This window comes from Gallinula chloropus (genome assembly GCF_964237585.1).
Source record: "Gallinula chloropus genome assembly, chromosome: 4".
Classification (NCBI taxonomy): Eukaryota; Metazoa; Chordata; class Aves; order Gruiformes; family Rallidae; genus Gallinula; species Gallinula chloropus.
Genome location: NC_140088.1, coordinates 16,492,782 through 16,517,252, shown reverse-complemented (window position 1 = coordinate 16,517,252; position 24,471 = coordinate 16,492,782). Strand labels below are relative to the sequence as shown.

Genomic DNA, 24,471 nt, shown 5'->3' with positions numbered 1-24,471 from the left:
GTGAACAGGGCAGAGTAGCAGGCCAAACAGAATCTTGTCACACTGAGATGAGTGATCTGGATGAGCATGTTTTTAACTCTGTGTGAACAGCAAAAGCCAACTGCTAACGTTTTATGTAAGAGGGGCACCCTTGTGTACATGTACAGCTGCTTGTGCACTGAAGGGGTGGCAGGCCTGTCTTCCCCAGGGTCGGCAGCTTGTTTTGAGCTGAGATCCATACAGACTCCCTCACTTTTTATAATATTATTTTCCTGTATAAGCAATGGCTGCTGCATTTACAGTTTGGGTGAACATCAATGGCTGTGGAAACGTCTGGGTATATATTGCTGGGAAACGTTCAGGAGCCCCCCAGAGTGTAGTCTTCCATAGATGATGATTTGGTCATGGGCCTTAAGAAGACTGAAATGCTTCATCTTTAAGTGGCTAGTTTTAAACTCTGATAACCTTCCATAAGCAAAATGGTGTCTTGAAATCCAGTATGTGTCATTTTCCATATTTAGACAAAGTTAATCTACATGTGGGTGGATTTTAAAACCTCAGGTTTTATATTGCTTTGGATGTGTCAGCATGAGAAGTGGTTTGAACATGTCTCTGTATCTTCAGATCTTGTTATGCTGTTTCCACATTAAGCTGCCAAACTCATTACACTGAACAGTTATATGCATAGTTTGTTCTTATGTCTGAAATCTCAATTTTTTCAACAGAGCCTTTCTGCTTGGCACACTACCCATCAGCCTTTCATAGTGTGATGTTTAATCCAGTAGAACCCAGATTACTGGCCACTGCCAACTCTAAGGAAGGTGTGGGACTCTGGGATATTCGTAAACCTCAGAGGTAAGATCTGGCTGTTCTTGTCTGATGCAGGGCTATTTTTTTCCATGGAAGGGTGATGGTATGCCTTTTTAAAGTCAGAACATACGATGGTAAGAGCAGATGCAGAGCAATGTTAACAGCAATGTTAGTAATGCCAAACTAAATTATTTTGCATAATTAACATTCTACTTCATATGTATGATCTAATTTGATTTTAAATGGAGCAAGATATTCAGTGTTAAGGCATGTGAAATTTTTTTTTTGGAATCCTGCCTGGCCTCACCACTGCAGATTATCTTGGATTATCGTGTCAAGTTCACATTGTTATATTTAGCACTGGCTTGTGAATACTGGAAGAGAAGGCATGGTGGGCACTGCCTGGTTGGCTGCCTGAGTTTTTTGGGGGTTTTTTTCTTCCAAGCTTAGTCTTCATTGGCTTACTACAGATTGTGGTCAAGGCAGCTTTTTACTCAAAGTTTAAGAGGTTTACATGACTTCCTAGACACCTGGATAATCAGTTTGGCTGCATAAAGTGCTTCCAGCTTTTCATAGGATTTTAAAAAAAAAAAAAGTTTGCAGTATGAAGTGTGGTTAGGCTGGGATCTAAAGTAGATATATGCAATGTCTGATACCAGAGTGTTGCATGCATGAGAGATTAAGCTTCTATTGAAGTTTTTTTTTCAATCTTTTAGATTTTGAAAGTAATTTCCTTTTTCTTCCTAATTATCATAATAAGAAATTGAGCACCTGAATTAAATTATTTTCCCGTATCCCCCAACTTTTATTTGTAATTGTAGAAGGAAAGGATAACTTCAAAAAAGTGAAGAGTAGAAAACAGGCGGTATTTGTTTTACAGTACAGTAGCCTCAGCTATTTAAAATCTTCCAGAGTATACACGTGACTCCTTATTGCTGAATTTCTTGGAATATCTAGAGGTGCCTATCACTGAAACATTCTTCTTGGGTTTGTACTCTAGAGAGAGAAAAAGCAATCTGATATAAGGTTAATTATAACTGGCTTAAAAAGTGTTAAAATGTTTAGACAACCCTTACAATAGCAAACAAATATGGTTTCAGAAGGGTTTATTATTCTTAAATTGTAAACACTAATGGGTTGAATTGATTTTTATTTTTAAGCTTGAATAAGAATTTGTGTGCTGACTGATGCTGGTGGCTCTGGAGCTCACTCACATGTATAGTTTGCCAGAGCCCTTGTTGGCAGCTGTCCTTGTCAAGCTCTTTATGTCTAGGTCTTAATAAGGAACTTTCTCACATCAAAGTAACTTAATTTACTTGCTAGGGGGAGAGAAATACAAGTTGCTAGAGTTATTTAGCTCTTACAGCAGTTTGCCGATAACACCAAGCCATTTGGGGGGGCAGGGGGGGTCCCCCATAAAACTTCTGTCATTTTAACTTGAGTTCATGCCTGTTTTTTCCTTGTGAACTGAAATGGACAAAGTTGGCTGCTTCTTCCCAGGCCAGCTAGCCTCATACTGGGTTTGTAGGATTCTTTGTTTCTCAGCTTCTACCTCATTTTTGTGAACCCATACTTCTGCAGGTTGCGTTGGTCTGTTACACCAAACCCAAAGCATTTCTCTTTTCACACATTTATTCTCAAAGTGTGATTATAAAAGGTATTGTGTGTTACAGTAGAATGGTGTAGCTTCAATAGAGAATCAATAGAGATTCTATATGGATGCAAAATTTAGAAGTCTTTCATTTAGTGAAAATGGGATCTCCTCTGGAAAGTTTGTACAAGGCTATCTATCTGTCTATCTATAAAACCAGTTATATCTGACCAGGGATGTCAATGGTGACAAGAAAAGCTTCTGTACATATGTCAGTGATAAAAGAAAGACTTGGGAAAATGTGGGCCCTCTCTGGAAAGAAATAGCATACCTGCTTACCTGGAGTATGGATAAAGCTGAAGGACTCACCCTCTTTGTTTCAGTCTTCACTGGCAAGTGCTCTAGCCACACTGCCCATGTTGCAGTAGGCAAAGGCAGGGAATGGGAGAATGATGAACTGCCCATTGTAGGAGAAGATCAGCTTTGAGATCATCTAAGGAACCTGAAGATGCACAAGTCCATGGGACTTAACGAGATGCATCCTCTGTTTGAAGTTGCTAAGCCACTATCCATCATATTTAGGAAATGCTAGTCCAGTGAAGTTCCCACTGACTGGGAAAGGGAAACATAAACTCCATTTTCAGAAAGGGTAAAAAAGGATGACGACCCAGGGAACTACAGGCCAGTCATTCTTACCTCTGTGCCCAGGAAGATCACAGAGCAGATCCTCCTTCCATATGCTCAGGCACATGGAAAATAAGGAGGTGACTGGTGACAGCCACCAGGGCTTCCCTAAGGGCAAATCATGCCTGACAACTTTGATGGCCTTCTATGACAGGTTTAAAGTCTTGGTGGATAAAGGAAGAGCAACTGATATCATCTACCTGAACTTGTGCAAAGCATTTGACACTGTTCCACATGACATCCTTGTCTCCAAATTGGAGATATGTTTACTTTATGGATGGACCACTTGGTGGATAAGGAGTTGGTTGGGATAGTTGCACTCATTTGTGGTCCAGGTTCACTTGATGTCCAAGGGAAGACCAGTGATGAGTGGTGCTCCTCAAGTGTCAGTATTGTGACATGCTGTTCAGCATACTTTTTGGCAGCATAGGCAGTGGGATTGTGTGCACCCTCAGCAAGTTTGCTGACAACACCAAGCTGTGTAGTGCGGTCAGCATGCTGGAAGGGATGCCATCCGGTGGTACCTTCACAGGCTTGATGGATTGGGCCCATGTAAGCCTCATGAAGTGCACCAAGGCCAAGTGCAAGCTCCTTCATGGGGACAGGGACAATGCCAAGCACAAGTATAGTCTGGGCAGAGAATGGATTGAGAGCAGCCCTGAGTGGAAAGACTTGGGGGTGTTTAAGGAGAAGTTCAACATGAGCTAACTATGCACTTGCAGCCCAGAAAGCCAACTATATCTTGGGCTGCATCAAAGGAAGCATGAGGTCAAGAGAGGTGATTCTGCCCTCTCCCTCTACTCCAGTACATTTGCAGTATTGCATTCATCTCTGGGGTCCTTAACATAAGAAAGAAATGGAGCTGTTGGAAGAAGTCCAGAGGATGGCCACAAAGACGACCAGAGGGCTGGAGCATCTCTCCTATGCAGACAGGCTGAGAGAGCTGGTCTTATTCAGCCTGGAGAAGAGAAGGCTCCAGGGAGACCTTAGAGTCAGCCTTCCAGTAGGCTGGAAGGGCCTACAGGATAGCTTGAGTTGGACTGTTTGTTTACAGGGGCAAGTAGTGATAGGACAAGGGCTTTAAGTCAAAGGAGCTTAGATTTCATTTAGATATAAGGAAGTTCTTCCTTGTGAGAGTGGTGAGGCGGTATCACATGTACCCCGGAGAAGCTGTGAATGCCCCTTCCTTGGTGCCTGGTAGTGTTCAGGGCCAGGTTGGATGGGGCTTTGGGCAACCTGGGCTAGTGGAGGGTGTCCCTGGGGGTTGGAACTAGATGATCTTTGTGGTTGCTTCCAACACAGACTGTTCTATGATTCAATATAGAAGTGTTGAACTATTCCGTGGGGTGGCAGCAGCTGTCAGGTCATGGAAAGATCTCCACTCCAGATGCTAAGCTGCCTTCTTCCTCAGTCTTAACCACAAGGCAAAGTGCTTGCTTTGATTTTGTTGGGGGCTACTGTGCATGTATGGGATAATGGTCTGTGCTCACACATTTAAGGACATGCATTTTTTTCTGTATTGTGTTATTGTTCTTTCCAATGCCAAATATAAAATAGCTATAACAGAACTTAATGATCCTTGGCAAGATTATTAATTTTTCTCCAGTTTTAACACTAGTATTGAAGACTTAATAACCTTTGACGAATCTGAATTCTACAGTTTTCCACTGAATGATGAAAGAGGAGGAGAAAGGTTGCTTTATGTTACAACCTCTGGGTTGTCTTGAAGACCTTGCATAAAATAAATTGTTTGCTGCTTGTACACTTACATCTGATGTACAAGAGCTGCCCTTCTCTGGTCCTAAACTGATTGAAACAGATCTTTAAAAAGTTAAATGGTGATGGCTAAACATCATACCTTGCAACTACAGTGCTGAAATCCTTAAGTGGATATGTCACACCACTTTTTCTATGCATAGGGGTGTGCAGGCAACACCCTATACTGGGCAGCTGTTCCCTGAAGCACTGAATTTAAAGCCTTTGCACTTAATAGGTGCATTGTGTACAGTAGGCACATGCTTTCTGCCTGTAGCCTGCTTCTCCCAGAGACCTCAGACAGGAAGGTGAATGAGAGACAGGCTGCTCCTTGCAGAGTCAGTGCTGATATTGACAGCCCCAGACTTGGGCTGAAGAAGCTGTAACTTGCATGGATACACCTGGTAAGTCTGCTTCCAGCTGCCATTTTCCTGGGACAGCAATGAGCTTTCCTCCTTTGCTTGATCAGCAATGTGCCCAAAACACAGTGAGAAAGATGTGCTTGGCTGAGGGTAAGAAAGTGGTCGAAAGTGGTCTAAAGTGTTCTGTTGCCACTGCAGTTTGTTCTGAGGAAACACTCAGGAAAGACGTGCCTTCAGAGAGAGCTGCCTGTCCTGCTAGTGGGCTGCTAAAGTCTTTATTGAACTAACAAAGCATTTCCCAAAGCTCATGCTGATCTCTGCAGATCTAATTTGCTGATCTGGAAATGTGGAACTTGGTCTTTAACATATTTGGGGGCAATCTACTTTGTCTTATGAGGAAATAATTGTATGAATTTGTAGATCAGTTAAGATGTAATCCATGCTCCAATGAGGAAGTGGAAACCAGAATTTAGATTTTTATCTATGAGGTTTAGTTCGTTACAGTTTCTTCTGGGGAAAATACACTGTGAACTTCCATTATCAGGGCAAAAAAAAAAAGATTTTGGTTGTAATCCACATAGTGAATGCTTAAGTACTTGTGATGGATAGAACATAGAACTGAAGTTGGTATGTGAGGAACTTTGTATATTTTCTGTATTCTTATTAATAATAAAAGATTCAACAGGTAGTTTCAGGTGAGATGTGTGCCAGAAGCCCTTTGGCTGATAAATTTTATAGGCAGAATGGATTAAACAGCCCTGAAGTTCTCCATAATCTCAGGAAAAACAGGAAGCAGCCTGTGTAACTTGCATGCCAGCACACAGCAAAGAAGGCTTACTGCATCAGCTGCTTTTCTCGTTGTCAGAAAAGTCTGCTGATGGTGGATATCTTTGCTTCTCTGCAGGTTTATAGCTCTCTTCTATATTGATGTCAGTATCCAAGAAAATGTAACACTGCCTGAGATGTAGGAAGGATGAAGGAATAGAGACTTTCAGGGGGCACAATGTGGAAGTATTAACTTGCTGGGTTTGTTGAACAGCACAATATATAACTGTAGTAAAAAATTGCTATTCCTTCCCTAGTCTATTTATTTCCATTGCTGTATGTGAAGCTCGCTTGTGAAGGGATTTTATGCCTTAAGCTGTCAAGGAAAATTCCTCCTTTCCTTCAATATTGATGCAATTATTCATAATACTGTAGATATTGTGGGAGTTTCTCAGTCTTATCGTTCCACCTGTGGTGCTAGCAGAAATTACTAGATGAAGGAAACCTTAGCTGCTTTGTCACCGTGTGTGGTAGTGGGATTTTGATTCAAGGTCGAATGGACAGACAGGGAAGAAGTGTAGATAATTTTTGTGTTTGTTATGGATTGCCAAAATTCCAGCTTCTAGTGGGTTAAGCAGGGCTGCAGCACTCTTCCAACATGGGAAAGGTGAAATGGTTGGATGTAGTTAATAATTTGCTGCTAGTATAACACTTGATGTAAAGCTCATTTCCCCCAACTACTGTCCTGTTCTCTGTCAGTTCTCAAATAGGAGTTACACTGACACAGCTGCTAGTTGGTTTGCCTCATAACTGGAGGCTGTTCTGGGGACTCCTGTTGCTGCTTCCCTGCAAGATCCATAAGGCAAATGAAAAGCCTGGAATTTCAAGGATTACCAGTTTACAGCAAATAGCAGTACTGTAGTTAGCATTACCTTCACATAATGTGTATTGTGGCTAACAGCAGTTCTCTACAGATAGAGGTGAGGTTTGATAAGCCCACAGGATGCAGCTGGCCTTCAGTCATTTGGAGGGGATCAGCCTTAGTGCTGAATTTCTGGTTTTAATCAGCAGACACTCCTCAGGTGAGATACAGGGTTTTTTTTTAGCTTCATTCAGCTTGATGCTACATGGTCAGAAAAGGGATGATTCACTGTTAACTTCAAAACTTGTATGTCAGTGCAATATGGCTTATTTTGTGGTTGTAAACTAATAGCTTGAAAGTGTCAGAATCTTAAAAGGAGCAGTGATAACCTAGTGAGTTAGAGAATTCAGGTGTAGATTCTGCTCGTCAGAAATAAATGAAATGCATCACTTAGCAAAAAAAAAAACCAGAGGACTTTTACACCAGAGTATTTTTTTCCAAAATAAACAGCTCTTCTCCAATTGGGTTACAGGATAATGTATCTTCTAGCTTGCTGTTACATGCTGACAGCCAGGAGATTTGATTGTATCCATCTCTTCAGTCAGGCAACCCTGAACATTTAAATAATTTTTTTAGAGTTAGAAACATGTCCTGATTATGAGTAGATTTTATGCCTATACTGTGAAATTAGCTAACTTTCTGGTGAGAAGCTGGGAGTGTTTTATGCTCAGCTACAACAGTGAAGACAATAATTGAAAAGCCAGCATTTCTTGGCATGGATGGAGAAATGGAGAGACCGTTGCCCAGCTCTGAATTGTGAAAAGTTTAGCTCGCTTCAAATAGGCATAATTTGATTAGTCTTGCTGACTGAGTCAGGGTTCAGAGGCGGATGCATTTTGCTTTTTCCTAAAGCTCATTCACAGCTTGATATCTCTTTGTGTCAGATTCAATGTAATTGAGATTTCCCCCTTTTCCCCCCAATATGCTAACAAGATCTGAAGGTGGTGGAGTTGCCTCTCAAAATAGTTTATGAAGCTCAGTTGAAATAGAAGTTCAGTTGGATTGCAGGTTGACTAGTGATTCTGGAAACCTTACTTTTCTATATTTAGAACGTGTGAGTATTGACAGTCTTTCAGGTGGACGTTAAACTGAAACCAATTGCATTTATTTCATTTTTTAAAAGTGCATTGAGAAGTTTGAATACGGTCTTGATTAATTAGGCTGTTGTAAGGCGCTCAGACCACTAGATGGGGTCTGGAAGCTGTGTCTTTTTAAAGTCAGTCAAAAAGGGCACGTCTGTGCATCTTAAACTGCTTACAATAAAATATGTGTTGCACCTATGTTTTGTTTCAGAGTTGCTGGGGGCATCTCAGCAAAGTCACTATACATATTGATTTCAAGCAATGACTGTAAAGTTCCAGTTATTTTTAGGTACTTGTGTTCCCCCCCTCTTTCCCTTTTCCATACAGCCTCCTTCTTTTTACTGAAATAAAAAGGCTGTTGTTTTGGGGTGTTTTTTCTCTACGAAAATATGATAATGGTACTCTTAATTCTTTCTTTTCTTATGTTCCCCTCCCTGCCACTTGCATCAACTAATCTGGAAGCTTCTGAGATGAAAATTATTATTGTCCTATTAAAGACCATCGCATACTTTTAAACTGTTTTTCATACTACAAAAAGGTTGTTCACAGAAGTGTTTTCTGCCTGTGATGGAAGTATTGAGTGTGTGTTTTTAATACAGTGGGATCTGTTTGTGTGTCCAAAATGGTAAGTCTTGGGTCAGTATCAGAAATATGTATCTCAGGGCATTTTTATGAGCCTGGGAGGGCTTGGCTAAAAGCTCCCAGGCCCTCATTTCTGCTATGTGCATTGCACTAATTCTGTGGTTGACCTGTTTTTTTTTGAGCCAACTCATTGTGCTCATGAGTTAGAAAGCTAACCTGGAAAAGCTTTGTAGCTTTCTTATGGCCTGGCAAGTTGGGCTGGGTTCCGGGAGGGCCCAGTGAATTGCGTAGACGGAGAAGAAAGCAGCAGGCATCTGAGGCTGAGATCAGGAGATAAGAAGGAAGACCTTCCTCATTTGAGGAGCAGTGAGCTATTAAATATGTTCAGCTGCTTGTGGCATTACTGTTTGACTTGCTTCAGTTTCTTTTGCTACACTAAACTTTCCCCCTCTTGCCTTTGTTTTTTTTTTTTCTTTACTAGCATTCCTGGTGGCTTTTTATAAGATAGAAGTGGTGAAACAACCAAAGTTGGGGGTGACTCACCTGCCAAGGTGGCCTGTTTCATAAGGATAAACTGTAAGCAGAGAGTTTGAGAACTTACGTTCCTGCAGCACTATGTAATGTTCCAGGACACCAGTCTTGAATGTTGAGTCTTGAACTGTTTAGTCCCCAGAACTCAAGTTCTAGATTCAAGCTCTAAGTGAAGTAGAAATGCTTAAATGCATTTTAAGATTATTCCAAAAGCTTGAGGAGTCCTCTGCTGTCTGTGTAGTTACAAGTCTGTGTATGTAAAAAGCCCAAATGATGAGTTAAAAAAAAAATAAATCCTAGACTACTAGGGCAGTCACTTGGTGACTGTAAACCATATGGCATATTTTAAAAGTTAACTTGATCATAAAAGTCATAGTAAGCCCAAGTTAAAAGAATGGCAATTTCAGTGTTTTCCATCAAGGCTTTACAGAAAAAGCCAAACAGGAACATTAATTCAGCTTTGATTTCTCTTTGTCTTGGCAGAGGAGGAACTGCAGTTCAGAGCCTTTTTAAGCAAACATTTTTAGCTCACATTTAACTGAATATTCGTGTCTCAGAAAATGCCTATCAAGGTGGTTTTCATAAGACTTCAAACTAAGGTCAAATTTGCATCCTGCACTGAGAATTCAGAAGAAGCAAACTCCTAAGCTGTGGATGAGGGATACCTGTTGTTAGTGATTAGCTCATTTAATAGTAAGCAAAATACAGAAATGGAAACTTCTTCCCTGTAATAGACTAATTAGGTTCAGGTGGATCTCGAGGGAGGGCTCTCCTTAGCATGTTTATGAATATGGAGATTTGTTGATCTTGCCAGTGTGTGGAGGACTTTGGAGGATGGTGTCTGTATGGTGCTGCTGGTCTCCAACTGACAGTGTGTTCTCTAGTCTTTGTCTTGAACAGAGCTTTTTCTGCCAAGTGCTGATTACTAGGTGTTGAGCTTAATTGTTGTCCGCAAGAAAACACGTGTACTGAATGCATAACTTCTGGTCCAAGTCTAATGGAAATCACAGGTACTCAGTATTTAAGAAAATCTACTTCTTGGCTCCTGATTGCTTTGCCTTGGTTTCATTTCTTTCATTTAGTTTGCAGCCTTTTAAAGACTCCATGAGTGTTACCTTCTTGTTTCTGGATCAGTATAATGGTCTCTGGTAGCAGGAAGAAAGCACTGCACATACTGCATGTCTTCTTTCTGTGGAGGTATATGGAAAATCTCTATATTTTTGCTCCTTTAAGGATGTAGAGGTCTTGAAAGTGGCTTATATTAGATTGATCTGCTGATACCTAGTTGGAAAAGCTAGTTTGCAGGTTCACAAATGCTTTGCCTGTTTTGAAACTGAAGTGGTAGCTGACAGAACTACAGGCAATTTGAGAACAGTTCTTCAGTTTACTTAGATGTATGTCAAATAGACCGTATTTGTAAGAGTGGGCTTAAGTATTACTTCTGATTAGAGGCATGGTTAATTTTGTTGGGTTGGGGTTTTTTGTTGATGGGTGGGAGTGCAAGGAGCAGGGAGGGAAGGGAGATGATGAATATTTGCAGCTCTGCCTGTACCATCGATGATATTTATAGCCTGTTGCACAGAGAAGGCTTTAAAAAAAAACCTTGTGTGGTGATATGGAAAGTATTCTAATGTCATAAAACCAGCATCATAAATCGTAACTGAGTCCAAATCCATAGATTTAGGCCTCCAACAGTTGCAAATTTTAGTTTCCATTTTACTTTCAAGGTATTTGATCCTTAAAGATCATGCCAGAACAACAGAAACAGCAGTTACTTTCTGAGAAATGCATGTGCTGAGTTCTACCCTTTCTAGCTTATCTTCCAGATGTCACTCTAAAAAGTAGCTGTTGACTAATTTCCATCTATGTGTTACCAAGATGTCTGGTATGTTGGCTGAAATACCAAGCTTCTGGAAGTGCAAATGTGGGATCCAGTATTGTTGATGATTGTGTTGCAGGGGATATTAATCCAGGGGATAACCTAAGGGTTTGCTTCTGACAATCAGTGAGTTTAGTGAGGTTCAGGACTCTTGAGGGGCCAGGACTGGTAGATTTTAAATTTTCTCAAAGTAGCCCCTTGGGTTATAATTGCCTTTTACTTACAGGTTTTTAATAAGGTGTTACATGATTGCTACAGGAGTGGGAATGCAGGAATGGTGTGGTGTTCTTTGGCTGCCTTCAATGTAAGGGAAAGAAGCTTGTGATTATTATCACCACTAATGCATGTTCTTTGGATTGCCAAAGCCCCTGCTCATGGAGGAGTCCTCTGCACCACTGCATTGGCCCACTACCTGTTTAAACTGTTTCAGTGCTGAATGTTTCTCTTTGGATACTTCTGTCAGTCCTGTTCTGAGCAGAGCACTGTTGTATTAATGAGTACAGGAGAAATGTGTGTACCTTGGCAACCACTTTTTCATTGTTACGCTTATCAGTTAATTTCTTTCCTTGTGAATTTTGACTAATTTTATCCTGCTTCAAGTAATAAAATAACAAATACTAAGTGCTGTTTAGGCATTTACCATATGGGCCAACCACACCACCTCAAATAGTTCAAGTAACTATTTGTCTTCTCTTGTAGCTCAGGAAATAAAACTTACCCCACAGATGTATCATTCTCATTTGTTTTGCTTCTGTGCTATTGAGGCAGCTCAACTGATCTGTATCTTGACCTAGAATTTAAAGCTCTCCTGACCATGTCCCACTTGGTATATTTGCCCCAAACAGAACCTAAACATAGATATTTACCCTTCTATTTGTTTTCCATTATTCCTTAAAAGTGCTTTTTAATGTCATAGAACGTGAGTGGGTTGTAGCTTAAGTTCATGGGCAGCAAATTACTCTTTGGAAATCTTTGGGATGTGTTGAAGGAACTTTTGAATCATAGTGGCATCTGGGAGGTGGTATTTTTTGATTTGTTTTCCTCATTGTAACCATAAATAGCTCTCCAGCTTGTGTTTGCCACATGTTTAGCCAAATCAGATGACTTTTTTAGTGTTAGAAAAATCCAAGGTAGTCTCATCTGCCTTTCTAGTATGGGGGAACTGAAGGCAAAAAAAGGACTTTGGTCAAAGAGAGATGGTGACAATCCTTAAGGCTTTAGTTATGCTGATGTCTCAAATGGTATTTCTGCTGGGAAGAGCACTTTATTGCATATGGACTCCTTTTTTGTGGTTGCCACTTTCAACCAGTTGATGCTGTGCTCTTTTATCTTTTATTTTAAAGACAGAAGTGCTGTGCTAAAGCTGAAGATGTAAATCAGTGAATTGATTGATTGCTACATATTTTTTTACTCTGAAGCAAGTGATCCTTTCCTTGGTGTGAGCTCCAGGTAGTAGTCTAGAAATACTTAAGTAAGTGTGCAGGTCTGCCAAATACTGCCTGTATGTTCAAGGGTGTGAGGCAGCTGCTGTAGTCTCTTTTTCCCACCTCTATGTTGTCTTATTACTGTGACATTAACTATGATGGTGCCATGTGAGGGGCCCTCTCACTTAGCTTCTGTCTCAGAAGTACACATTCCTTGCCTCTTTTGCAGTCCTGCTTCATGCCTGATGTTTTCAGCCCCTCTTGCGATAAAGGGTTTAGCTTAGCTCTTGCTATGTTTAGGCTGGTATCCTTCCTTTGGTGGAGTGTATTCAGATTAGTCCACTGATGTGCACACTGAAGGTCTTTGAAGTTATTTGGTTGTTTTTTTCCAATAGCAGAATGAAATTATTTTTTTTTGCCTTCCTGCAGCATCCCCAGATTTGTTGCTCAGATACATGTAACTGAGTTGTGGAGTGCTGAGGTTCAAATTGGGTAATAAAAATGTGTATTGTTAGTAGTTCAGTGTTTAATTCTTTACTGTTTTCACATATGGCTATAGTGACTCTTCTGTTCATCTTTGCCTGTCTTGATTTAGTATTTTTCTTGGACCTTCAGTAGTTAAAATCCATTGCAGATAGTTAGGTCTCCATCATATACATGGGTTTTTTCTAATTTGAAGATTAAACTTTTTCACACCTACCAGCATTCTCACACTAGTCCTGGTTTGGTTCTGGTCAGGCACTGTAAGCTGGGTATTGTCCCTTTGCTATGTGAGATCCAGCTTGTTTCCAGAAGCAGCAGTGGTATTCAGGTTTATAATTTTCAGGAATATAAAGTAGCTTCATGCAGCAAATGGGAAGTCAGAAAACCTGGTTTTGTTTCACAGTGTTGGCTAGGTCTGTTGATTGACCTCTCTTGCCCTCAGTTTTTCCTGTATCAAGGAATGGGAATACTGCCTGCTTCAAAAGCCTCATAATGCTTACATTTTTTGGTAGTTTTGAAATTTTCTAAGACACTTTCTAAAGCAAGAATTTAAAGTGCAGAGTATTGTCCTAGCAATGCAAGTTTAAAAGCTACAAAATAGTAATCTGATGTTCAAAAGCTCTGCCCTAATGGGATTAAGAAAGCCTGCTTTCTTAAGGAAATAGGTCTGTGATCATATAAACCTTTCCCTAATCATCTCTATGCCTCATTTGGAGGAAGGAATTAAAATGAGGAATGAAATTAAGAGATACCTCTTCCTTTTTGTATTTTTTTAAATGGTGACTGAATGCAAAGGAGAGTTCCCCCCTTAGTGAGTTTACTGGGAGAATATCTGAAATGTTAGTTTGGCCTTATTGTAAGACAAGGGAATTGGTCTTGGAAACATTAGTCCATGGGAAACTGTGATGGAACTAAATTGATGAGACTGAAGTTTGTGTGGTTCATTCGGTTAGTTCTACATGTAATTTCTATTCGTCTTGTACCAAGTCAAATGCTGTACTGATTCAAGACTGTATCTTCTCAGCTCTTGCCAGTTTTCCTGACAAAAGAAAGGCCTGCTTTCTTGTTGCTGCTCTTTAATTTCAGCTTCTGTAGCGTTGGTAAACTAAAAATTCATGTAGCTTTGCTAGAGAAAAGAAGGAGGGTGATTGTGTATATACTATTGGATGAGAGAACAGAGAACTATTGGATGAGTAACTGATGTTACTCAGCTTTCCTAATGCGATGTAAGAACTGCAGCACAGAAGTATGTGTAGGAAAAAATGCTTCATAGAGCTGCAGTATTGATACATGACTGCTTTTGCATAGGCAGTGAGGTGTGAAAATAGATTTAATTTTCAGGAGGAGTTACCAACTTTTACATTCAGATTATTTTTCTGATGTAACATTCACTGGTGTCTGTGTTCTTCCTGTTGTGCTGACTTAGTGTGCATCGTTTTGGAAACAGCTCCTGTTCCTTCATTTGGCCTAAAAGGTCATTTTCCCATGCCATGTCTGGCTGTACTTGCATCTTCTCTGCCTGATTATCTGATGGTCTGATGGAATCTACTCTCTTGTGTTTTGCTGGATTCAGATGAACAGTGTTCTCCCCTCATAGTCTGTACTCAATCCTACAAGGTACAATTTCGGAACTGGCTGGGTAATGGTCTCCGACTGTAGAGTTTTGGGATTAGAAAAGGAGGAAAATGATCAAGTGATTTACCTGAATTTTACCTGGTTTGTCTGTGGCTGCTGGACAGTTAATCTCTGCTTTGCATTCTCTACTTTTTTCTAATCTTGCACTTTTTTATTGTGGTTTTTTTTGCGAAGGAACACTAGCATTCTGTGACTCAATTAGACTGTAAGGGTCAAAAGCATGCAAGTCTTTGCTGTTATGAGGTATCACTGCTCTGGGCTTGTAAATCTGGTGATGTTCTAAAGGCTCCAGAATCTGAAGTCATTTAACAGATATAAATCTGTCATTGTGAAAAAATTAATAGATTATTTTTTCGAAGAAAAGCTTCTGTTTACCTTAGCGCTTGCCAAACAAGACAGTTTATTAATGATGGATGATATCTTTCTATATACTATTTTACATGTTCCTGACCCAAACAGTAAAGTGAGGAAGGAATGACGCATTCTTGAACATTCCAAATCTTCACCTTAAATCCCCTACTTTTCCAGTCTCAGTAGAGCTTACATGTATGTTTTCAGTTGGGTTTTGTTATTTTTTGAAGGAAAGCAAAGGTGGTTAGTTTTGCTAACAATGCATAGCCTTTATTTTCTATTCTATAAAGTCCAAGCAAATACTCCTTGCTTCCTATTATGGGTTCTGGGGGATGTAGTTTTTGAAGATAGTTCTTGTAAGAGTAGTGGGATTATCAGAAGTGATGACAGAGTTTAGGAAAATGAGCATGCTACTGAAAAATAATAAAATCCTGGGTATGGTTTGTGTGCTTTTTTTAAGACACTGATGGACATTCTTAACATTTGTTAGCACTTCCAAATACATACAGAGGAACTCCATGCACTTTGCCACGATTTATCTGCTCTTCAAAGAAACTATCGTGAGACTTCTGGGAGACTTGTAATCTACTTGGGGAAAAAAAGGAAGTTAATCCTGTGGTTGATTTTCTGTTGTTGGTTAATTTAGCTCTTTCTGAGTGTTTGTTCCAGACTAAATAAAAAAAGTGTGTTTTTACACACACAGAATAATTTTCTTCCAAATAAACCCCAAACTTTCCTGCAGCTTTCCAGGCTGAGATTCTGTTTGCCAAGTTCCATTCCAGTTCTTTTTTGTGCAGTTAGAATTTCTCAATTTTGTGGTTATAGAAATGCTGACAAATGCAGTTGTGTGCAATGCTGTGTATTGGTTACAAGCATTCAATTCATTTTTTCCATTTAAGATCATTCTTTCATTAAGTTACTTTCACACACTGCTGTTTATGGTTCCCTTCCTCCCTCCCTTTCTTTCTCCTTTCCCCCCTTCCCTCCCTCCTTCCTTCCCCCTCTTAAATGACACTCACTTCCCAATGACATTATCTGTACTGATGTTAGTTGTCAAATTTGCAGCTTGTCAAGAGAAGCTATTCAGTGGTTTTATTTCATGATTCCATTTAATGCTCTCATGCATGCTGTTTTCATTTTATTTCTACCAAGACACCAATATTTTTTTTTCTCTCAGTTTTAATGGCCACTGTCTGTTGCCAAGCGAACTTTTGAATAGCCTGGGTTAAACTTATGTTACACTCAGGCCATCCAGTCCTTTGAAAAGGATGAAACAATTTATTTGTTCAGAGAGAAGTAGAGCAGGAGGAGCAAAGGGAAATGCTTGTTTCAGGTATAGGCTTGAGTGCAGAGACTACGATTTCCCTCACCCCACTAGCTGCCAGTAGAAATGGATTTATTTACATTGGAGGTGCTACTTTTGGGTTGAAAGCCTTCCTTTGTTTGGCTGAGCTGGTATTTAGTTGACACTTGAGTGCTGCCTTTGTGCAGCCTATCTAGCTACGGAAATGACATGACCATATTGCACGTAACTGTCCATTCTCTCCCTCAGCCTCCCTCCAGCTCCAGCACGTGTGTTTGGATTGTTGTGTTCCATCTGTGGACCAAATGTTTCTCTTAATCACACAAGATGACTCTTTAAAAAGCTCAGAAGTACGTGTGCGTCTTTATGTTGCTTCTGGATGTGGTAGGCAACATCAGCATTCCGTGGCTGACTGAGCCAAATTTGGAAGCGCAGTAAAACCCACAGTAGTCTGGGTTTGAATTCATAAATATAATGCCTCTGGCAGAAAGGGCCATCTTGTTCAGAGATGCTCTTTCAGGATTGTCTTCAGATTTTTTGCTAGCCTGGGTCTTTGAGGTGAGAGTATTGCTTTTAGTCTGCAGCAGTAAACTGCAAGAAGGCGTTCCCTTTGAAATTCTTTTCCTGGAGCATGGAGTAAGGAGCAGACAGAAGTGAAAGTTCTAACATGAGCAACGAATCCAAGCATGTCTCCACTGCCCCATGTAATCCTGTATGAAAATACCCAAAAGCAGCACTGACTAAAGGTACAGAACAGCACCACAGTGCAATGGGGAAAGTGGTGATACACATTTGAACGCTGAACATCTTTTAACACAGCTCTTCCCTGCTTTTTCCCTCCCCATGCTCCTCCAAAAGAGAAAAAGTTTTAGTTCTGATTAGAAGATTATTTATAGAGTTTCTTGATTCAGATACCCTCTTTGGTACTAGTGAGTATTATTAGTGGTTTAATATTGTAAAAAAAAAATAACTTCCCCCATCTTCTTTCATGGAGATGGCTGACTGCTTTTTCCTTTGATTTTGATGGAGACTAATACTCTAGCAGTAAATTTGGACATTTATTTCTTTTTCCCTAGAGCCATTGTGGTTGTTTTCTTATCAACTAAATTTTGTAATTAAAGATACTGAAATCTTGGAGTTTCTCAGTTGGAAATACTGCCACCATGTGCACTGTCTTCAGCAGGAGGCAGAGGAAGAAAGACTTCTCAAATATTTTGTTTTCTATTGGTGAGCTGTGTGCCCTGCTTTTCCACCAATACTGAGCTGCACCCTTCTGTCTCTTCCCCCATCATGTTTCAGATCATCTCTCTCAGACATTGTCTCTTAGTAGAGAGAGCATGCAAATATTTCTCCTCTGTTTGGGTCAGGAAATGGATTTGGGGGTGGGGGCTTGGTGTCTGTCACTACTCATCACCTGACTACTTGCTGCCTCTTTTTGTAGCTTGTTAAAGGAAAACACTGTGCACTTAATGTTAACAAACCATTTCAAAACTGTAGAGACAGATCGAGCAGGGTGGGGAAAACAGAAAACTACTGTCCTGTGTTTAGTGCAGCAAAGTGCACTGGAGTCTGATTTTTGGGAACAGAATTGAGGTTAAGTGGAGAGTCATCAGCATGCTGCTCTTATCTATGAGTGTTGAGTAGCTATTTTTAGCATTTTTTTCTCTATCAGCCAGACTTAGGCCACTGCCTTTTTTTTCTTAGGCTGGGTTGGTTTTTTTGTTTTGGTTTGGTTTTGTTTCATTTTCCTTTGAATGAAATGTCAAGTTCAAGGAGCTGCAGCAAAAACTGTATTTCCATTACACCAGTGGCTGGACTGTGTGGAGTTGTGACATGAGTGGGCAAAGTGATAGATCTTTTAAGGAGTCTCAACTATGCAGCTCCTTCATTCTAGACATCTTATGTGTGTATATGATCATAACTTCTGAAGTTCTAGTCTTTGTTATTTAATTTCTGAAATAAAATACTCTTTTAGGTCTCTTTTACATAAAGTTCCTGAAATACAATACAGAATTCAACTCTGAGAGGTGTTTTCTTTGATAGCTATGACTGCTATAGGAGTTTAATGAAAACATCTACAAGCAGAATGGAAGCTGGTTTAATATTGCACTACTATCACTATAAAATAGAATCTCAAAATATTTCATTCAGGGCATAATAATAGTAACCATAGAAACTTTGCTTGAAAACTTGAAAGGATGGGGCATCTGGTAGGCTCACTCACTTGCAGGCAGGAGAGAATTCCAGGTTGCATTTTGGATTGAGGAGGAAAACTGGTAATGAGAAGAGAGGCTTAGTCTTGGTGCCGTGGTGATGGCACCTTAACGTGAAGGCTGGTTGGTGCATGTAGACTACAGCATTCTTATCCACAGTGGGAAAACTTACATGTTTTTATAGAAGAATTGACCTTTCTTAGCCAAGAAAAAATACCGATTTATTTCTTCTGCGTGTTTTTTTCAGGTTGGGCTTTTGTTTGGTTTTTGGGTAGTGTTATTGTTTAATTTTTGTCATGGTTTGGTTTGTGTTGGGGCTTTTTATGTTTGTTTGTTTTAAGGAAGTAAAAACTTACATAAACCTGGCGGGGGGAAGGAGAAATTTGTGTTTCAGAGGTTTTTTCTTAGTGTTTTTTTTAATGCCTGACTGAGTATTTTGAACTGGTTGAATACTTTAGTTGCTGTTTATCAAGATAAATAGGGGTGTTGGGGGGGGGGGTGCACACACACCTAAATTCTTGTGTCAAAGGTTGCAGTTTCTAGTATTAAATTTTCTCACGTTTTAGTTTTAAAACCATGAACACTACTAAGAGAAGCTCAGCGGCTTCTCCACTTGCCTGGGAGGGGCAGAAGGCACACAATAAAGAGCAGAGCTCTTCATGCTCATACAGACATTCAGAATTTTTGGTGGGCAGCCTTAAGCTCTTACTAGTTGGCTGTGACAGTGTGACTTCTGGTTCCTTTGTGGCACCTTGGCTTTGACTGTTTGGCCCACAAAGTGCGTATGTGAGAGAGAGAGCAGTGTAATTCTAGTGCAGTCATTGTGTGGAGTCTCCTTTTTTGGTTTTGTTTAACTGGCTTAGAAACAATAGTTTCCTAACTTTACAGTGTCTCATGTAATTCTGCATGCTTCAACCTGCATGGAATGTGGCTTCCCATCCGTGTGGAGTGACTAAGTTTCACAAGTGTTGGGGCAGAGGACTACATCAGAAAGTATAATGCATTAAAATCTAGGAGTACACTTCCCTCTAGATTCTGCAAATTCTGTGCTGACAAGTCTTATCTGGTTTAGAAGTCACAGCTCTTAAGATTTCATCCAGGGTTGCTCAAATGTTAAAAGGTTGAGCTCTGGCACTGCTTAAAGAAGTTTCAGTGATTAGTGAACAAAAAAGGGATAAAATATCTTCTTTGTCTCCCTTTCCATACACACAATTGTTTCTAGTACAAAGATTGAAGAAAGTCTTTGAAAAAAGCCCAGAAAGTCCATACAGCGCAAATTAAATTTCAGGTCTGCTTTGGTTATCTTTAGTTTACTGGATGCAACAAATTCCATATTCTATTACAATTTTAAAGAGAGCCTGGAAACTTGTGACCTTTTGGTTTTGGCTTGTATATATCAGTAAGAATGGATACAAATACTCCAACTTTGATCAGACAGCCTTATGTGGGATGAGGAAGCTAGCTAATTCAACCATGTGAGGATTTTAGGGAACAGTGTCATGTGGTAACATAATTGTCTTGCCTACTTCGCAATATTTTTAGATTAAGCAAGTTTGAGATCAGCCAAGATTAGCAAGATTAGCATTTTTTTCAATAACTTTGTTAGTATGACAGCCTTTTATTTGAGACATCTGGAACTGGTTGTAGAGTTCAAACATCCTCTGATGCCCTGTAGAAATGAAAATAGAAGCAGAAGTGAGATAGTGGTCAGAGTATCTACTTTTGGAGAAGATGCCTTCCAGTGCTGGAGTAGAAGTGAGGAAAACGTTTGAGCTGGCTGGATTCAGTCACCAGCTAAGCATAAAGAATGCTGATAGGATCAGTCTCAAATGCAGACACCCCAGAATTACAAGAACAGTCATTTGAAGGCTAAGACTGCTCAGTGAGGTTTTTGCTCCTGTGGAGGAAATGTAGTTGTTATTAACCAAAACCAATCACAGTGTTTAACTTTGCTCTTCTGAAGGCTTTATAGAATTAGCATTTTGATGCTTTTTCATGCAGGTTTTTGAATCAAGTTTGTTCAGGAATTGATGCTTTGAAGCAGAAACTAAATAAGACTATAGTTTACTGGGCACGTTTGTTTGAAAGGACTCAGTGAAGTTAGAGTTCTGTCTTTTAAGTAGTTCCACTCACATGCCCAGCCCATCTGACTTGTTTCCTTTGTCCTTTTTCTCAGTTCGCTTCTCCGCTATGGTGGAAACCTCTCCCTTCAGAGTGCCATGAGCGTCCGGTTCAACAGCAATGGAACCCAGCTGCTGGCGCTGCGTCGGCGCCTTCCCCCGGTCCTCTATGACATTCACTGCCGGCTGCCTGTCTTCCAGTTTGATAACCAAGGGTACTTTAACTCATGTACCATGAAGAGCTGCTGTTTTGCAGGTGATCGTGATCAGGTAAATAAGCAAGCAATGCTGTCCAGGTCTCCAGAGTTTTCGTGAGTGTTTGAAAACACCTCAGTAAAGTCTGTTTTGTTTTTCTGATTCAGGAGACAAAGCAGGAGGCAGGGCACATGTAGGTTTGCCTCAGAACTGCCTTGAAATATAGGTTCTGAGAGAAAATAAAGGTATACCAAAGTGCATAATAAATTTTACCTCATTTGGTGTGATCCAATACTTGGAAGGTAGTATTCACAAGAAAAATATTTGCAGAGGCTTTTTAGGTCCAATTAATGTGATTTTTTTTTAAATCATATTCTCTACATATAGTAAGGAATCACCTTCCTTACCATTCCAGTATTGTTGGGCACAGTAGAGGCACTTCTAGAAAATACAAATATAATCCTTCAGATTATAATGGTTCTCCTTTAATAGTATACAATACTATTGGATCAGATTATAGATCTTTACAGTTGGGTGTTCTTTAAGTGGTGATGGCGGGCAATCAGGAAGGAATAGTTTGTTACTTCACTGAGGCAGGAGTCTGTCGGTACTAGTAAACACAAATGAATGGGTCACACATGCAAACAACTAACAGTACCTTTATCATTCTGGATATTACCTTTGGGCAGTTGTATTTAATATCCACTAACAGTGTTTAAGGACAAAAAACATTTTTCAAACCAGGATAGCATAGAACTGAGATCTGGAATGGTCTTGCTTTTATCAGCAAAACTGCGGTCAGAATTCAGTCTTAATTCTATTGTTGCTGCTGCAGGAGGCAGAGTTGAGCTTCTTTCAGATTGCAAGTGGGAAATATATTTAAATCGCTGTACTTGAGCAGCGTTTCTGAGTTTTACATAGTTTTTGGCAGAAGGAGTGTGAAAATGCAGTAATGAAACCATCTTAGATAGTGGTTTACCATAAAAATGGGCAAACACGTGTCACTGTGTAAGTAGAAAACTGCTGATGATTTGTGGCCCATTACTTAGTCAGTCTAAGGATGACAGATGCTCTTTTCTCCTCTGGAAGTCAGAATAGACCTGTGTGCACACTGACATAGAGTTTAACTTCTCAAGCTTGACTGAGTTCAAGAAGCGTCTGGATGATGCCCTCAGTCACATGCTCTGACTTGGCTGGCCCTGTGTGGAGCCAGGAGTTGGACTGTGAGATCCTTATGGGTCCCTTCCAACTCAGGAGATTCTGTGATTGTCATTTGTTAGTGAAGGTGTAGATAAAAGCTAGAGAAATACTTTCTAAGCCATTTTCTTGTGGATATGTTGTTATTTTAAAGGGAAGGATATGGCTGTTCTGTATCAGGTTGATGAGTACTTCAGAAGCCTTTTTAGGTCTTGGAAGTATTTTTTTAAAAAAACCTCTATTCCTTTGGCTTGATGGACATTCTCTTCAGATAAGTAGTAGTATATAATGCTATTAACCAACAGGAAATCAGAGCAAAAGGCATTCATATTCCCTTATAAGTGCTGTAAGAAGCTAGTAGGGAAGATGAGGTTAATGTGTAATATTAGAGGTGTGGAATTTGACATTTAGGTACCTGCTTGTACTCATCCTCTTATGGGAAGGTAAAAAGATAATGAAGTCTAAGAAACATGTGGTCCAACTGTGCATACCTGAAACTTTCTAGTAATGCTCAAATTCAGCTAAGATTGTAAACACTATGGAGAAACCTTAGGGACTTCCTTTTACAGAGGATCCAAATCCAGGTGTGTCTAGGAAAGAAAACGAGAATCGGAACCTACTGTAAGATACCCAAGATCAAGGGAAAAAAAAATCACAATTTTTGAGTTTTCCACTTCTATACAACTAGTATGCTTTTGCACTTGGAGTTTTGTGAGTAGGAAATAAGGTATAAAAGATTCCCCCTTCAAATTAATTCACACAAAACAAATACAAGTCTGTTTCCAATTTAATCTGGTTCCAGCCCCATCTCCCATTTAATAATGCTGTCCTTTGCGGTAATGAAGAACGTCTTTCATTCAAGATCCATGCGAAGTGAGCTTTATAGGATTTCTTGTTTGTGTTTCCTTGTGGGATCAAAACATTTGGGCTATGGCTCATTTGAAGGGTGAATAAGGATAAGAACGTGGTGTTCAAATTATGAACGGTGCTTATGGTAGGACGACTATTTCAGAAATCTCTCATTGCACCTCTCATTTTCTCTGCCTTCAGTTTTTCTTTCATCTTTATTAAATTGATTTGATCTTCCTTTCTCTTTTAAGCTGTCTTAAATAGTTAGGTTTTAATACTTCATACAGAGCCTAATAACTTAAAAATGTGACTCTTTGTTCAAAAACTATGTGTTGCCTTGCAGAGAATGCAACTTTATCAGATGAATGATATTTTATTCCTTTCTTACTGGACTATACTTAAGTCTTCTGTGCTTAGAATGCGGAGTTGCATTGGAAAAAGGGTCAGCTGCTGAAAGAGGGAAGCCTTTCTTATCTAGCAGAGGTGATACAAAACCTTTCACTGATTCAGCTTCCCAACCTGGCAGATGTGTGTACTTTTTTTTTTTTTCCTCTGGGTTCAGTTAGACTTCCAGGTTTAAAATCCCACAACTGTTAGTACCTTAGTACTTACCTTTGGAAGTTTGCTGTAACACAGTGGTGAAAATCTACAGAGAAGGTAAATGACACCATAGTCTATATGGAGCTGTTGGATTCTGGGATGGCAAAAATTAACAGATCCCAAGCTGCAAGCACACATCTTAAGGATGATCTCTTAGAGAACCCCTATATCTTAAGTAAAGTATGTAAGTCCCTAGGATGATCAGATGTGTTATTCTTGGTTTGACAAGGGATGTGTGTTTAAATTAATAGTTTCTTTGCACAAGTAAAACACAGGCTACTAGTTGGGGAACCGTTTGATTGGTTTGTTGATGGCAGTTAGGCTCTGTATACTATCTCAGTGTTGTCTTTTAGTACCCACAGCTTGGGTCAGGTACTCGACTGGACTTGGATCCAGAACTCCTGATTTGTCACTTTTTAGCTGGAGCCTGATACCAGGAGGTGTGCTTGTTTGATTGGAGCACCTTGCATGCAAGTAGAATGAAATCTTGTAACAAAGAGTGAAATACCATTAATGCTTTAAGGAACTCAGAAACATTCACCTGTTCACCCCCATGATTTTTCTTTAAAAGAACATATTCTGAAGTGCTTAGATGGTTCTGAGTTGTTACAGGTATTTTGGGTGTGTGGGCTGTAGCGCAACCAAAGTGACAGGGATCTTGGAAGATGAACAGCTTTGCTTCTTTTTATGTCTCTGCAAACTGTTGTTTTCTTCCAAAAGCATCATTGCTCTATTCCTTGTGAACCTGATTTGAAAATTGGTGAACAGTATATGCAAGCATTTTTCCTAGAAATACCACAGTCAAACTCTGCTTTACTTGTTAGCACTACGAAAGCTTGAGAGGCGATGTTTAGCTGGTGTTTTATTTGCACCCGTTTATAATTGCCTTCATTTGCTCTTCTCAGAAATAAGACTTGTCCACGTCATGAGTGTAATGACCTCATTCACATATCACCAATTTTTCTTTTCTTTGTAGGAGAGCTCTGATGTTGGTAGATAATCATGTTGAAAATTGTATGCCATTTGTGTTACCTGGGAGCACACTTGAGTCATACAGCTGTGGAAGGAAGGGAGGATAAGATGCTAGGAGAATCAAGTATGACTCTCAGCTGCCCACTCCCTCTGGCTGTAGAAATTTATGTTAGCATATAATGTATCC

The 24,471-nt window shown here is 39.9% G+C and overlaps 1 protein-coding gene across 1 annotated transcript in view; it reads left to right on the top strand.

The window, feature by feature from the left end:
- The window catches only part of DCAF5 (DDB1 and CUL4 associated factor 5), a gene marked incomplete at its 5' end in the record, with an annotated part of 75,351 nt that overhangs the window by 20,134 nt on the left and 30,746 nt on the right, over positions 1 to 24,471 (top strand). Inside the window, 2 exons of the mRNA XM_084263327.1 lie at positions 705 to 834; positions 20,528 to 20,741. Coding sequence (XP_084119453.1) covers positions 705 to 834; positions 20,528 to 20,741 — 344 coding nt within the window. The remainder of the gene's footprint in view (positions 1 to 704; positions 835 to 20,527; positions 20,742 to 24,471) is intronic.